Genomic DNA, 13933 nt, shown 5'->3' with positions numbered 1-13933 from the left:
TGAAGGTATAGGATCTTATAAAGTGGGACAGCAGCAGCTCATTCCACAGCTTTCTGCGGAAGCAGGAACCAGGACTCCTCTTAACGCTGATGTATTTTCTAATGTTTTCCATGAAGATGATCCGGTTGATTCAGTATTGATCGAGGTGCTCTCTACTCATAATGGACCTAGGAAAGAGGGCCATGCCCACGGGTGACAGCAGAGCCACAGAAGGTGGGGGCAGGGGGCAGGGGCCAGAGGCCACCTCTGCTCCATGGGCACCTGGATCTTGTGGCCAAAGGCAGTGACTCCTGCCTGTAGATTAATCCACTTCAGCTTGAGTTTAGCTTGTGACAGCTGCTACATGAGGAATTGCAGATGGCCCCAGGGAGGGGACCGCCTGCAGCCTTTTCTGTGGTGTGTGTGCTATTCAGAGCCTTCTATGGAGAGCAGAGTGACATGTTAGAGTATTCAGTAGGCAGAGTATGTTCTAGAGATTCAGAGCCATGCAGCGTGTGTATGTATGTGTGTGTGTGTGTGTGTGTTTGTGTTCATTGTTTCCCCAGCAGCACATTCATAAAGTGTTGCTTTGAAATGGATATGGCGAAGCCCTTGGGGGCCAGAGGGGTGGGGTGAAAAAAACACAGGTTTTTTTCCTTGCAAGACTCTAACTGGCAAGGTCCAGATGAGACCTTCCCTCTGGAAGTGTGAGCTGCTCTGGTTTCCTGCAGCTGCTAGAAATGCCTTTTTATTACTTTGGAATCTGCTGTTTTAAAAGTTGGCCTAACCGAATAGGTGAGTTTGGCATCTATGTCTCTCCTGCCCTCTCTGCAGTGACCAGGGTTCATTTCAGGAGTCCACAGGGGACCCCCATCACCTCGGTGATCTAGAAATAAACAGATGGCTCTGGGACCACCTCTTGGGCTTGCGCACCGAGCCGACTTGCCTGCAGTCTCTAGCCTGGCCTCCTCTGGGCTGGCTGGGGCGGGGGTGCCCCTTTCCTCCATCTGACACTCTCACTCTCCTGATCCTCCTCCAGGGGGACTGTGATGCAGGCAGACTTGAAGGAGATCTGTCTGTCTTTTGGAAAGATGAGTCAGGGGGCTTCAGGTGCCCTCCAGTTTGGTAAAGTAGCGTGGCCTCTTTCCTGCTGAATCCTCCCATTTTTCTTCCTCGCATTTAAATTGTACTCAGCCCTTGTATTCCCTGGGCACCCAGAAAGGAGAATGACCTCGTACCTGAAGTCATTAGTTTAGGGTGGGGTGGGTGCATTTAGCCATCGTAGTCTCCTCCTGACCGCCTGTGGAGTTACAGGCTCCTGGGGAGTCCTTCCTCTCCAGCTGTGACCTCTCGGGGCATGCACTGTCCTGAGCCCTGCCGTGTCTGTGTCCTGCTGTCCCCTGCCCACCCAGGGCCCGTAGAACCCAGGCCTTTGGGTAGAGTAGCCCGCCCCCTCTGTAGGCAGCTAAGGAAAGAGGCACTCTTGCTGTCCTTGAATTGAGCCAGAAGGTAACGTGAGGATTTTCAGGTAGTCCTTCTCTAAGCCCGCAGGATCACAAGTAATCTTTTTAATTTTCTTGTGTCCGTCCGTCTTTAATTTCTCCAGATACTGCAGGCAAACAGCTCACCGAGGTGTCCCGTGGGGGTTTAAAAGCCGCATCGAATGCAGTTGAATTAGCGCCCCTGGCGCAATCCCGCGGCCTGAAATGAACCCTGCGAGGCTGTTTATCAGAGGGTATGTTGTTGACTATTGCCCTATTTTCCTATCATGCAAATTATCCGGGCGTAATGGAGATGGGACAGAGGAAACTGAGGGAGGCCAACAGGAAAGAAGCAGGTTTAGAGAGTTCTCTTGGCAGCGTGCTTGTTTTTTGGCAGGCGTCGGCCTTTTTTGGAGGTTTTTGGAGGCTGGCGCTTTCTTGGGTCCTGATGCTGTGGCCTGCCTCCCTCCCTTGAAGCTCCGTTCTCCATGATACACCAGAATGTCCATCTCTCTCTGCTCTCTGGGGCTGCATCTCCTAGGGTTTGTGTGCATTGACTTCAGGTCACAAACGGGTTGTGTCCTCTGCATGGTGTCACTCAGTGCTCCAGATATTTGGGGTTTTAATCTTTCGTGTTCTGCGAATAGACTGATGGTGGTGTGAGCCTTTGTGGTTAACATTGTTCGGCGTCTCACTTAAATCTTGGTGTTATGTGATATTGTATTCAAATAATAAAATGAGAAGAAGGAGCCAGCATGTCTGTGGGCCTTTTTTTTAGGTTTGGGAGGACCAGGGAAGGCAGTGGCTGTATTTTTGAAACCTCACTAGAAACAGGCTATCCCTGTCCTATTAGGAAGACCGAGTGTGGTCTCTCCTGGAGTGGCTCGGGGCAAGGGTGGCTGCCCTGACAGCCTGATCCAGCCTCTCAGTCAGTGGGAGCGGACCAAGGGGCGGCTTCCTCACTGCCGCGGATGGCAGCCATGTCTGGGTTGTTCTCAGCAAAGGGGATGTGCAGAGAAGGGGGGGGGGGAGGCTGGGAGAAGGTGGGGAGGGAGAGGAGAGAAGCCGGGTTTTCGAGGCCCACATTCTCCTTCTTGATTGTGGCCTTCTGTTTACTGTTGGGTTTTGTTTGGGGTTTTTTGGGGAGTTGCTTTGCTGGCGAGGTTTGCCACAGGCATCTGATCTGTTGAAGATCTTCATGCCGAAGTGATGTTTTTTCTTCCCAGACCTCAGAATATATTATTCAAGCCTACAAATATGGTGCGTTTGAGAAGATCCCAGAGTTCATTGCTTTTAGAAACAGGCTGAACAACTCTCTGCACTTTGCCCAGGTGCGCACGGAACGGATGTTGCTGGACCTACTGCTCGAAGCCAACATGTGAGTCGGGGGGCTGCGATGGTGTGGGGGCGGGCGGTACGGCCACAGACCGGCCCCCATGGCCTGCGTGTCTCAGGGCTGCTCCGTCTGTTTTGTGGGGATTGTCTGTGGGGTGTGATGGTCTTTAGTCTTTGGCCCAGCCCAGACCCTGCTGGCCCTTCTGTGGCATCAGCAACTGAAGGGAAGCCCCGCACTAGCCGCCACTGCACTCCCCTCCCTTTGGGCTGCCTCTGAGAGGCCTGATGTCACGTGGAGGGCTAGCTCCTTCCGCAGGTCGTTTTTTATCCCAGCATAAATGAAACCTTACGATGAGCATAGGTGTTAAGTCCAGGATCAGTATGCATTAGTGCAAAGACAGCTGGATTGGCAGTGAGAGGACCCAGATTCAAATCTCAGCTTTGTCACACGGTCCCCTTGGGACTGTGAGTGAGTTTCCTCACCTTTCATGGTCTCCTGTTATTTCTCTCTAAATCGATCATCCCTACAGATCCTTCCAGCTCTGACACTGGGCCCTGGGATCCCCACTTTTGAGATGTTTGCGAGCATGTAATTTAATGTTCTGGTTAGTTCTCTCTTCTTCCCCTTGCATCCCCTCAGCCTCCATGTTTATGTTCCCATCACAGATCGACCAGCTTAGAAGAAAGCATCAAGTCCATGAGTCTGAGTCCTGAGGAGGACGACATCCCGTGGAAGGATCTGCGTGACAACAGAGACCTCCACGTTTTCTTCACGTGGGATCCCAAGGAGAGGTGACTCACATTGAATTCCAAATCGGACCCACCTCCTTGTGTTTTGTCTTCCTAACTCACTGAAGTGTGGTCCGGCCTGTGTGGTCTGAGGTGGTAGGGGAACCACGGGCAGGCAGTGGCCTCTGGAAAGCCTGCAGGAGCCCCTTCTGTTTGCTCACCTGCTGCTGGGGCTTCTGTCTTCAGGGATGTTTCTGAAGAACATAAGAAGCTCTCCCTGGAGGAAGAGACCCTTTGGCTACGCATCCGTTCCTTGACCCTGAGACTAGTCAGCGGGCTTCCAACTCTCAGTCACCCCGTGGAGCCGAAAAACTCAGACAAGACAGCAGAGAATGGCGTCTCCTCGAAGATTGATATTATCCGTTCACTTCTCCAGCAACTGGAAGGAGTTCTGGATGCGGGAAAGCGATTTGTTGGACGGAAAGTTCAGGTACGGTCTGAAAAGCAGAGCTGGGCCCGGGGCTGGGTTGCCTTTGTGGGAACAAGGGAGGTTTCTGAGGCCTCAGAGCTGAGGGTGGGGCTCTGCGAGACCTGGGTGAATCCTGGTTCTGCCCTTTCCTACGTCATGGACCTGGAGCAAACCCCCTGCCTGCTAGATCTGGGCTTCTGTAAAATGAGGGCATCGGACCAAATGACCGCCTTGCTCCTGGCTAGCTCTGATCTGTGACCTTCAAAGTGATAAGTGTGAGCAAGGACTGTGCCACTTTCTGCATCATGAGCAGAGTCCATCAGCAGCCAGGAATTCACATGTGCACATACGCGTGCACACACACACACACACACACACACACACACACACACACACAAACATACATACATACATACATACGTACATACATACGTACATACATACATACATACATACATAACAGAACCACGGGAACCTCAGAGGCTGTGCAGGCCAGGCCAGGCCCACAGGTTTCCTCTGTCACAGACCAGGTAAGCACTGCCCTGCTTCAGCCTAAAGCCGTCCAATGAGGACGCACTACGATGTGCTTTTGAGTAGCGTTTCTCCTGACCTCAGCTCTCAGCTTGCCTCTTCCTCTCCCTTGCTGCTTTGATGTCTTTTCTGCGGGGGTTCAGAAGCCATCTAATCTGTCTGTGCTGGACCTCTATCTTGGAATCCCTGGTGACAGTCTTGGGTACGCGGCCAGCCTTCTCTAGGCTAAGGTGCCCTTTCTCAAGTTGGGCACCCAGAGGAGACCACTGTCCTGCAGATTTAGCCTTCCTCCCACTATCCCCCAGCAGGACAGGCACCTCCTTCCCGGCCACAGCCCAGCGTGACATCCTTTTTTTGGCTGCCAACCCCTATTGACTCATTATGCCTGCCATCCACTAAGCCTCTTGAGTCTTTTTCTCCATCCGGTCTTATACTAGTGGAGCTGATTGTTTTGAACCAAAGCATACGATTTTATGTTTATTTCAAATTCTATTTCATCTTAATTGATTTTGTCCTGGGTCAGGATATTTTTGAGTCATCAGTGTAACTTGGTCATCCAGTGTAACTTGTTAACTGTCCTTCCTATCTGTGGGTCATGCAGATTTGATAAGCATGCCATTTATGACTGAATTCATATCATTGAGGAAATAGTTAAACATTGTCATGACAGACCCTGGAACCCTAGGCCACTCCTCAGAGAATTCTTTCTAAGGTGTCATGGAACCAGTTAGATCTACCCTTTGGGTCTGGCCATTTATTCAGGTCCCAGTCGGTCTCGTCCTGTCGTTGAACCTGCATTTTTATATCTTTGCTTAAAGAAAAACATGTGCTGTTTTGGGCCAATGCTTAGGAAACTATATCTACAGCATTCCTATGACCCGCAAGTTTATTAAACTTATCAGAAAATTAAATAAAGTAGCCTGTCTTGGCCTGTTTGTGATTTAGATGTACACTGTGGCTCTTTATGGTGACTGCTTCCTTGTCTACATGGGCACTAGCCTTGCCTTTAATAACACACTCGGGCTTTGGCATGCTGTTGTCATCAGCGCCCCCTCTTGCCTTTCTTGAAAAGCCTCTGTGCTTGCCTGTTAACTTTGTTAGCAAATCGCCATTGGTGGCTTGGCGGTCTGCTAGATCTTTGAGGACATGAGAGTGGAGTCATTGTGTGCCTGGGGTTGAATTCCTCTGGGCCAGCTCGTGCTTTCTTACCATCTCCTGACTTGGGATCAGCTCCCCATTTCCCCGTTAGCCGTTTTTCTTCTGACCATTCAGGCCCAAAAATTGTTCTTGTTGGAAAAAACAGAAGCAAAATAGTGATTCAGTGACACCGTCACCTTGTCCAGCCCAAGCAGTCGTCCTGTCCCTTCTTTGGTCCTTTTCTTTTCCTGAATATATCTAAAACTGCCTTTCACCCCCACCCAGCCCCAGCCAATAACCCAGGCTCCTCCCTGGCCCCAGCACCTTCTGAACTTGGTCATTCTTGATGGGATTTTTAGAGGATTGTCCAGTATTACCTGTTCTGGCTCCCAGCTTCCCTTCGTGTCTTTCAAAAATTAACATACATGTGTTTCTGCCTTTGAGCATGCAAAATCCTGCTGTATTTTTGCTTGATTTTTTTTTAAAGTGTATGACTTGGTAGAGAATAATGTTTCCTTTTAGATTCTCCACCAAGTGTCCTGGGTCTGTTTAAACCTTGTGGTGCAGTGGAAAATGTACTGACTGGCTGTGGTGTCTAAGGATCTGTGTTCAAATCCTGATTCTAATGCTTACTGTTACTGCCTGTGTGACCTTGGGCAAGTCACTTATCCTCCCAGGCTTCAGTTTTGTCCTCTGCGGGGGGGTCAGACCAAATGGCCTGTGAGGTCTCTTATCCCATGTGATAGATTCACAGAAGACGTCTTCAATAAGCCACCCGCAAGGCTTGGCTTGCGTCAGTAAGGCCAGCTCGAATCCCTCCTGCCCTGATACTTATTAGATTAGGCCCCTCCATAGAGACGCCCTGAAGAGATGACCGGTCAGCATCCCTGTGGAGCCTTACGGCAGATGTGTGCTCTCTGGGGTCGGTGCCACCATCAGGGGCTGCTGTCTTCTAGGAGCAGTGGATGTGGGGAAGGCCCCCGCACCCTCCTGCCTCTGGGGGACACTTTGCTGATTGCATCCAGGTAGCCGCAGAGGTTGGCTCTTCTCCGACAGTGCATACAAAGTAATGAGGCCTTTTTTCCCTTTCCCTCCCCAGTATCCTTTCCTTGGTCCTGTTCCCACCCGGATGGCCGGCTTCTTCAGCAGTGGCTGCTGTCAGTGCCAGACTAGCTCCTTTTATCTTGTTAGCGATATTTATGAACTAGATACCAATGGCCTAGGTAAGATGCATGCGTGTGTGTGTGTGTGTGTGTGTGTGTGTGTGTGTGCGCACGTGCATGCAAGTGTGGGAGTTTGACCAGATAAATTTTGCTGTTTTTTCAGAGATGGGTTGATTTTGTGTTCCCAGAAAATAAATTGAGCATGATGGGAGGAAGCCCTCTGGACAGCAGAAATTCTAAACTTATACAATAAATGACATTTTATTTCAAATGACAGAATATATTTGACTACTTGGAGGACCTCTGATTTTCCCCCAGCATGTGAGCTTTGCCTGCACAGATAATTCTGTTTAGTAGACAGCTGGCAGGGATCAGTCTGGCTGGAGCCCTTCATCCCTAGCTGCCTGGCCTGATCATAGCTCAGATGGCAGCCAGGGCAGGCTGTGTCACCAGCCTCTCTCTGTAATGTGGAAGGGCCAGATAATGCGAGGCTGGGGAAGCCTTAAAGAGCCTGAGTGGGGCAGCTAGGTGGCACAGTGGATAGAGCACCGGCCCTACAGTCAGGAGGACCTGAGTTCAAATCCGGCCTCAGACATATAACACTTAACTAGCAGTGTGACCCTGGGCAAGTCACTTAACCCCATTGCCCAGCCAAAAAAAAAAGCCTGAGGTCCTGGAGCCTTCCTGCTGCATCCTCAGTGGGGTATAGTACCCATTTGTTTAAGGCAGATCATTTAGGTCTGTTAACAGACATTTCACATTTCACAGTGGCCCATAGCCATGTTAATGTACCAGTTAATTGGGAGATTTAGAAATGGAAGGAATCGGCTTGTTGAGCCTGTGTTGGACAGCCACACATTTGTCGTAGAGAACACGGATCGTCTGAGTTTCTGACCAGTAGAATCACAGTTCTCACCAGCTCAGAATCAGGAGTGTCTTGGTGGAATGTTAACCCCAAGCTTGTACTTAATTCCATTTGCCTTTTTAGCTATTTGAAAGAAGTGGATTTTAATCTCCTCTTCTTTTGGGGTGATTTTTTTGGCCAAGAAGGAATGAGGTTTTTTTTCATTTTGAATGGTGACTCTGGGGGCCAGAGGTTAGAAGTTTGAGGCCCACAAGTGCACTGAGGCCTGCAGAGCTGAGGGTCGGGAAAGTTCTTCAGTGGCTTCCAGAGTTTTGTGTGTCTTTCATGGTAGAATGTGACTACTAAGCTCGAATTTCTTCTTTCCATTTCAGAGGATACAACTGAGATCCAGGAGAGAATAGGAAATAGTTTTGAATCCTTACTAGAACAATTAAGGGGTAAGTGTCTGGACACCAGTGACTTCTTATGGACACACACACACACACACACACACACACACACACACACACACACACACACACACACACACACGTCCTGATTGGCCTTCTTTCTGGGCTCCTGGAGATCAGGGCAATGGTTCTCCTGGCTGTGCCTCATTCTGTGGGTCGGGTGCAGTGTAGATGCTGTGCATGGAGGGGCTGCCTTGCCTTCCCAGGAGCCCTCAGCCCTCTGTGTTACTGCCCAAAGGGGGAGTGTTGGACAGTGGAAATTGGTTATCTGAGGTGATGGGGATTCCCAGTATAAAGCTGGGGGCCCTGAGTAGAAAAGGCACCTTTGGCCTTTTCCTCAGGAGTGGTGCCCATTCTTTCCCAGCTGTGGCCCCTGTGATTTCACCTTGTTCGTGGTCTGGGCGTGTGAAGGGCCCAGAAAGCTCTGGGGCTGCCCTTGTGACGGTGGGGAGGTGGTGAAGAAAGAGGAGGTGCTCAGGACGTGGTCAGCTGGCTGGGAAAAGGCCTCCACTCCTGGGCACTGTCCGCCCCTCAGTGTCCGACAGATGACAGACGCCACCAATCAGCTATCTCGGCCGGAGGCACGAGGAGAGACAAGCCAAGCGTTCCTCCTTTTCTTGCAGAAGTGTTCAGTCAGTGCAAAGGGGACGTCTTAGAAGTAGAAGATGGGAACCTGAAGACTCATCCCAGCATCTTAGAAAACCTGGTGTTCTTTGTGGAGGTCAGTGCTCCGTGTGCTTCCCTCCTGCCTCCTGTTTACTCACATTTGTGCTTCACGGGGAGCTTTGGTTTCCCCTTTAGTCCAACAGACATTGCTTAAACTCCTCCTCGGGGGAGGCCGTGGGCCCTCAGCAGGGCACCCGCCTGGACCAAAATGCCCAGCCTCCGTGAGGCCAGGTGCTTCTAGTACAGCAGCAAAGAGACCCAGAGCCTGGCGTGAGGGGCGTGGCCCCAGACTCCTGCCAGCCAGGGGCCCCTGGCACGTCCCCTAGCCCTCTGCTGGCCTCTGCTTCCTCGTCTGTAAAATGGGAGTCGTAACAGCAGCGCCCTCCCAGGATCCTTGTGAGTGTCCAGAGAGATACTCATCGTAAAGCGCTCGGCCACCCTTTCAGGGTCACATAAACGAGCCCCTCCTGCTGCTGCTGCCGGCCTCTTACCTGCCTCTCAGGCTTTGTGCTCGACCCTGGGAGGAGAGAGAGCAAAGCGAGTTAGAGCTTGGGGATTCTGGGGTGTCTATCAAAAGGCTCCATTTTGAGTCTGAGGACTTGAATTCAAGTCCCAGCAATGCTATGAACTAGTCAAGTCAGCCAGCATTTATTAAGCACCTGCTGTGTGCCAGCCACTGGGCTAAGCGCTGGAAATACAAAGAAAGGCAAAAGTAGTCCCTGTCCTCAAGGAGCTGATAGTCTAACGGGGCAGACACCGTGTGCTCCCTTGGTGTCCTCTTCTGTGAAGCAGGGGTGGTGCTGGAAGATCCCACAGTCCCTTCCCGGCTCGGGATCGTGTCATCCTAAGATCTCCTCCCCTACCTGTTAAATATCTAGATTAATTCATGTTTTCTTTCTTTTCTTTCAGACCATTTCCATTGTCCTCTGGGTGACTAGTTACTGTGACAGCATCCTGCAGCCGTATAAATTAAATTTACAGAAGAGGAAAAAGAAGAAAAAAGAAACCAACGCCCTCATGGTAATAACACCAGATGAGGATCAGTTAAGATCCCCTCACGTTGCCCCCACAGAGGAGCTTTCGGGTAGGGTGTGGGACTCAGATTAAACACAGCCCATGGGGCAAGGAGAGCTTCCTAACTCCCTGGGAAAGTCACAGAGCTGGACGTTTGGAAGAGACGGAGCCAAGGCTCTGCCCTCTCTCTGTCGAGGGCACCGCCACGTTTTCTGTCCCCTCAGCTTCGAAGCCCAGGGGTCCTCGGCCCTGCCCTGCCCTGCCATGTCCAGCCAGGTGCTGGGTCTCCCTAGTTCTGTCTTCATGGTGTCTCTGGCCTCCCCTGGTTAAACCCTCACTTTCCATCTGCTGGGCCAGGAGAGCGGCCTTCCAGTCGGTCTCCTTACCTCCAGTGTCTCCCCTTTCCCCCGCCTCTCATCAGTCTCTTTCTCCTTCTAGGCTGTTCTCACCTTCCTCGCCCCACACACTCCAGCCCCAAGGGTTATCTTGTACATGACATCCCATCTCCCACCTCCACCCCTTTGGCCAGGTTGTCTCTCACACCCAGAACCTTCTTTCTCTTGGGATCCCTAGTTCTTCTCAAGGGTCAGCTCAGGGGCTACTTCTTGTGGAAGAGCATTCTTAATTTCCCCACCCCACTATTTATTTGAGATATTTTCACATATTTTTGTATTTATCTGTGTCCCCATGTCAGATTTCCTTTACCAGATGGAAGCACCCTCAGGGCTTGTTTGTGTTTGTCTGTCCCCAGTGCCTTGCACAAAGTCCAGGCCTGATAAAATCTTGTTGCATCGATGGCCTGGTACAGGAGGGTGTGTGGGCTGAGTGACAGGACAGTGAGGTGGAGGTGGAGGCAGTGAAAGCACGTGCCCCTGGGAGGCGCCATTGTGGAATGGGTGCAGCCTGGACAAGGCCTGTGGGCGAGGGCCACGGGCTCTGCGCTCTACCTGTGGGGCAGGGCATTTTAATTGGTGCATTGGGAGATCTGCCGCTGGTGTTTCTGGGTGACACAAAGTTAGGAGGGACACGGTCATTTTGACAGTCCCAAAACAGGAAGCATCACCAAGACAAACGTACTCAGTCTTGGGGGGCCATCTCCAGTCGTCTTGATCCATATCTGGGCACTGGACCCAGAGGGCTCCGGAGGGGAAGGTGAGGCTGGTGACCCTGCACAACTCTGCCTCACTAAAATCCAACTCACTTGCAAGTCATGGCATCACCTCCCTGATGTCATGGTCCTTGTCCAGGACAAAGGACACAAAACAACTCTTTAGTTTAACAAACAACTTGAGGTGGATAAGATGGGAAAGACATGATTCGTTTGCAGTTATTCTGAGAAAAAGATCTGGGGGCCATAGTGGTCTGCAAGCTCAGGAGTGAATAACATGGCAGCTGAGAGGGGTGTCCCTGGCAGAGGCCCAGGCTGCTTTGCTCTGAGTGCTGGGCTCAGTTCTAGGCACCACATTTTAGGAAGGAGGAGAGCGTCTGGAGGACACCAGGACAGTGAACGGGCCATTGTGTGGGAGAGCGCTCAGGCCCCAGGAGGCAGTATGAAGGCCGTGGCTGGTGGGCGCTGGAGGCACGTTCAGCTCTGAGGGGAGCCTGGGCTGCACGTGGCCTGGGGTGGATGTGGACTTCAGAAAAGGCTGGGTGACCACTCTTCTGCTGCGTTGGGGAAGGAATTCTGGCTCGGGCTGAGTGGGCTAAGTAATCCTGAGGCCCCTTCCCTTTCTGAGATGCTGACAGCCTGAGTAATGCAGAGGCCCAGGCAGGGCAGAGGGGTCAGGAGAGCCCTGGGTCCAAACCCACTTTGGACATCCATGAGCCAGCACTTAACCAAAGTCCTGGAGCGTGTGTTTCCTCATCTGTAAAATGGGGCCAGTGCCTGTAGGTCTGCCTTCCTCGAATGGATGCAGAGGACTCGAGGTGCCTAAAGAAGAGACAGGCCTGCTCTCCGGGGGCTCCTGTTGGGACGGGGGAGATGACCCCAGGAAGCTTGGAGCTACACGTCCCAAGGGGAGGTCCCATGGTCCTCAAGCTGCACTGGTGGTGTTATCTCCACTGAAACATTGGACAGCCAAGGACTGCAGCGACAAGCCCCATCTTTTCTGGGCCTGCGGGAGCAGTGTGCAGGCTACATCCCTAAACGATGGCTGTGGACCCTGGGCTATGGGCTGTGCCGGGAGGGAGGCCTGGCACCTGCTGGTGCCTCCTGTCTCTCCTCAGCAGAACCTGGCTCCCTGAGCTTCACTGCCTGTCCTGGGAGTAGCCATGAGTTGGCAGGTAGTGGGGATGGCTGGCCTCCAGGAGACTACGGGAACTCAGCCCAGGGGTCTGTGGGGTGCTGCCAGCCCCAGGCTTCCTCGCCCTGATGGTCACAGTTGGTGAGCGGCTAGTACTGGGTGCTGCCAAGGCAGGGGCCCTGAATTCAAGTTCCTGGGCTCTCTGGACCATCTGGGTCTGAGGGGAGATGTGTTCATGGTGGCAGTAGTGGTCTGACTTGCCTGGTCCATGATGGCTCCTGCCTCTCCTTCCAGGGGCCTCACTGCCTTTGAGACTCTTGTGGGGCCTGAGAATGGTGACCCTTTGGTCTCTTCTGAGCCTCCCCCCATCCAGTCCATCAAGGGCCTGTGCTGTGGGCATGACCCTCACTGGGCCCCAGGGCTACAGAGGCAAAATGAAGACCAGCCCCCCCCATTGAGGAGCGCCTCTTCTCCTCGGGGATAAGGACGGGTAGGATTATCTGAAGCTGGAGAGGGAAGAGTCAGAGAGGCCTTCCTGCAGGAGGGGCCGGGGGCCCAGAGCCAGAGGCTGCAGGACCTAGTTTGGAGAATGAGGGAGCCAGTCTTGACTGGAAGGTTGTACCTGGGGAGGGGCGGCGTCCCCCCCAGGGAGTGCTCTGGCCTCCAAGGCACTAGGGAGTGGCTGGAGCTTCTGGAGCAGGAGGGTAGCGAGGGGAGGGGAGGGGAGGCTGGAAAAGTGAGCAGGTCTGCCCAGGCTCTTCTCTCCCATGACTGTCGTCCGGGTCGTGGCGGCCTGCTGTGCACATGGGGGTCACTCGGGGCTCTGGGGAAGCCCTGCCGGCCGAGGTCTGGTCCTCGTCTCACTCTCTTCTCCTGTCCCTCCAGCCGCCTGTCTTCTCCAGCTTCCAGCACTACGTGGCTGGCCTCCAGCTGCTCATCTCCAGTGTCCTGGAGCACCTCAGAGGGCTCGAGGCTCTTCTGGCTGCACTTAAACTTGAAGAATTGTCCCTAGAAGACCCTGCCCTTTCCCAGGTAAGAGCCTGTGTGGGCCCCCCCCTCCAGGGTATCGCCCCACTCCGTGCCCCAGGGAGAGGAGACGTACTTCAGCTGGGTGGCCTTAGTTACAGGGCTGCTTCTTCACGTGCACAGTGAGGGCTGGGACCAGGGTCTGTCTCAGGGCCCTCCAGCTCAGAAGCAGCTGTCAGCTCGGGTTTCTCAAAGGCACTTCACGGGTGGGACATTCTAGGACAGCCCTCTTCTTACTTGGGGGGGGTGGGGGTTGATACATACAGTTGTCAGAATGTTAAAACAAAGTTAGCAAGTGTATAGACCCCTTGAAATCATGGAGGGGGGGAGGCAGTCCTTGGACCCTGAGCTAAAAATCTTAACGCTGACTGCGTATGAATCTAGCGCAGCACCAACCCGGTGCCTTAATTAAAGCAGTGACGATGCTGGTGATGATCTTTGCTGCTACTTAGGCAGTTCCTTGACCTTTGCAAAGTGCGTGTTACATGCTTGGCCCTCACACCAACCCTGGCAGGGAGGCACTAGTGTCACCCTTATTTTGCAGATGATGGACCTGAGACAGGTGGGTAAGGTGACTTGGCCAGGGTCACACAGCTAGGAAGTGATTAAAGCTGGATCTAAAGTGGGCCTTCCTGACTCCAGGCCTGGTTCTGTGCCTACCTTAGCCTTTTCCGAGCTTAAAGGACATGGGCGTGGCCTCCTAGCCTCCTGCAGAAAAATGAAAGCACAAAGAAGCCTTTTAAATACTTACTGTGTGCCAAGCACTAGGGCTACCCAGGGAAGAGGGGCCCCCATTTCTGCTCTTGAAGATCTCCCAACTCCAGTACATGAGGGAGGGGTCAGTTG

At 52.6% G+C, this 13933-nt stretch overlaps 1 protein-coding gene across 1 annotated transcript in view; it reads left to right on the top strand.

Moving 5' to 3' along the window:
* The window catches only part of NAA25 (N-alpha-acetyltransferase 25, NatB auxiliary subunit), a 45958-nt gene that overhangs the window by 28861 nt on the left and 3164 nt on the right, over positions 1-13933 (top strand). The window contains exons 16-23 of the mRNA XM_020979889.2: positions 2687-2838; positions 3462-3587; positions 3771-4014; positions 6761-6884; positions 8061-8126; positions 8762-8859; positions 9714-9824; positions 12947-13093. Coding sequence (XP_020835548.1) covers positions 2687-2838; positions 3462-3587; positions 3771-4014; positions 6761-6884; positions 8061-8126; positions 8762-8859; positions 9714-9824; positions 12947-13093 — 1068 coding nt within the window. The remainder of the gene's footprint in view (positions 1-2686; positions 2839-3461; positions 3588-3770; positions 4015-6760; positions 6885-8060; positions 8127-8761; positions 8860-9713; positions 9825-12946; positions 13094-13933) is intronic.

This window comes from Phascolarctos cinereus, unplaced genomic scaffold (genome assembly GCF_003287225.1).
Source record: "Phascolarctos cinereus isolate Bilbo 61053 unplaced genomic scaffold, phaCin_HiC Scaffold_4;HRSCAF=312, whole genome shotgun sequence".
In the NCBI taxonomy this organism is placed as follows: domain Eukaryota; kingdom Metazoa; phylum Chordata; class Mammalia; order Diprotodontia; family Phascolarctidae; genus Phascolarctos; species Phascolarctos cinereus.
This window is presented reverse-complemented; position numbering and strand designations above follow the sequence as displayed.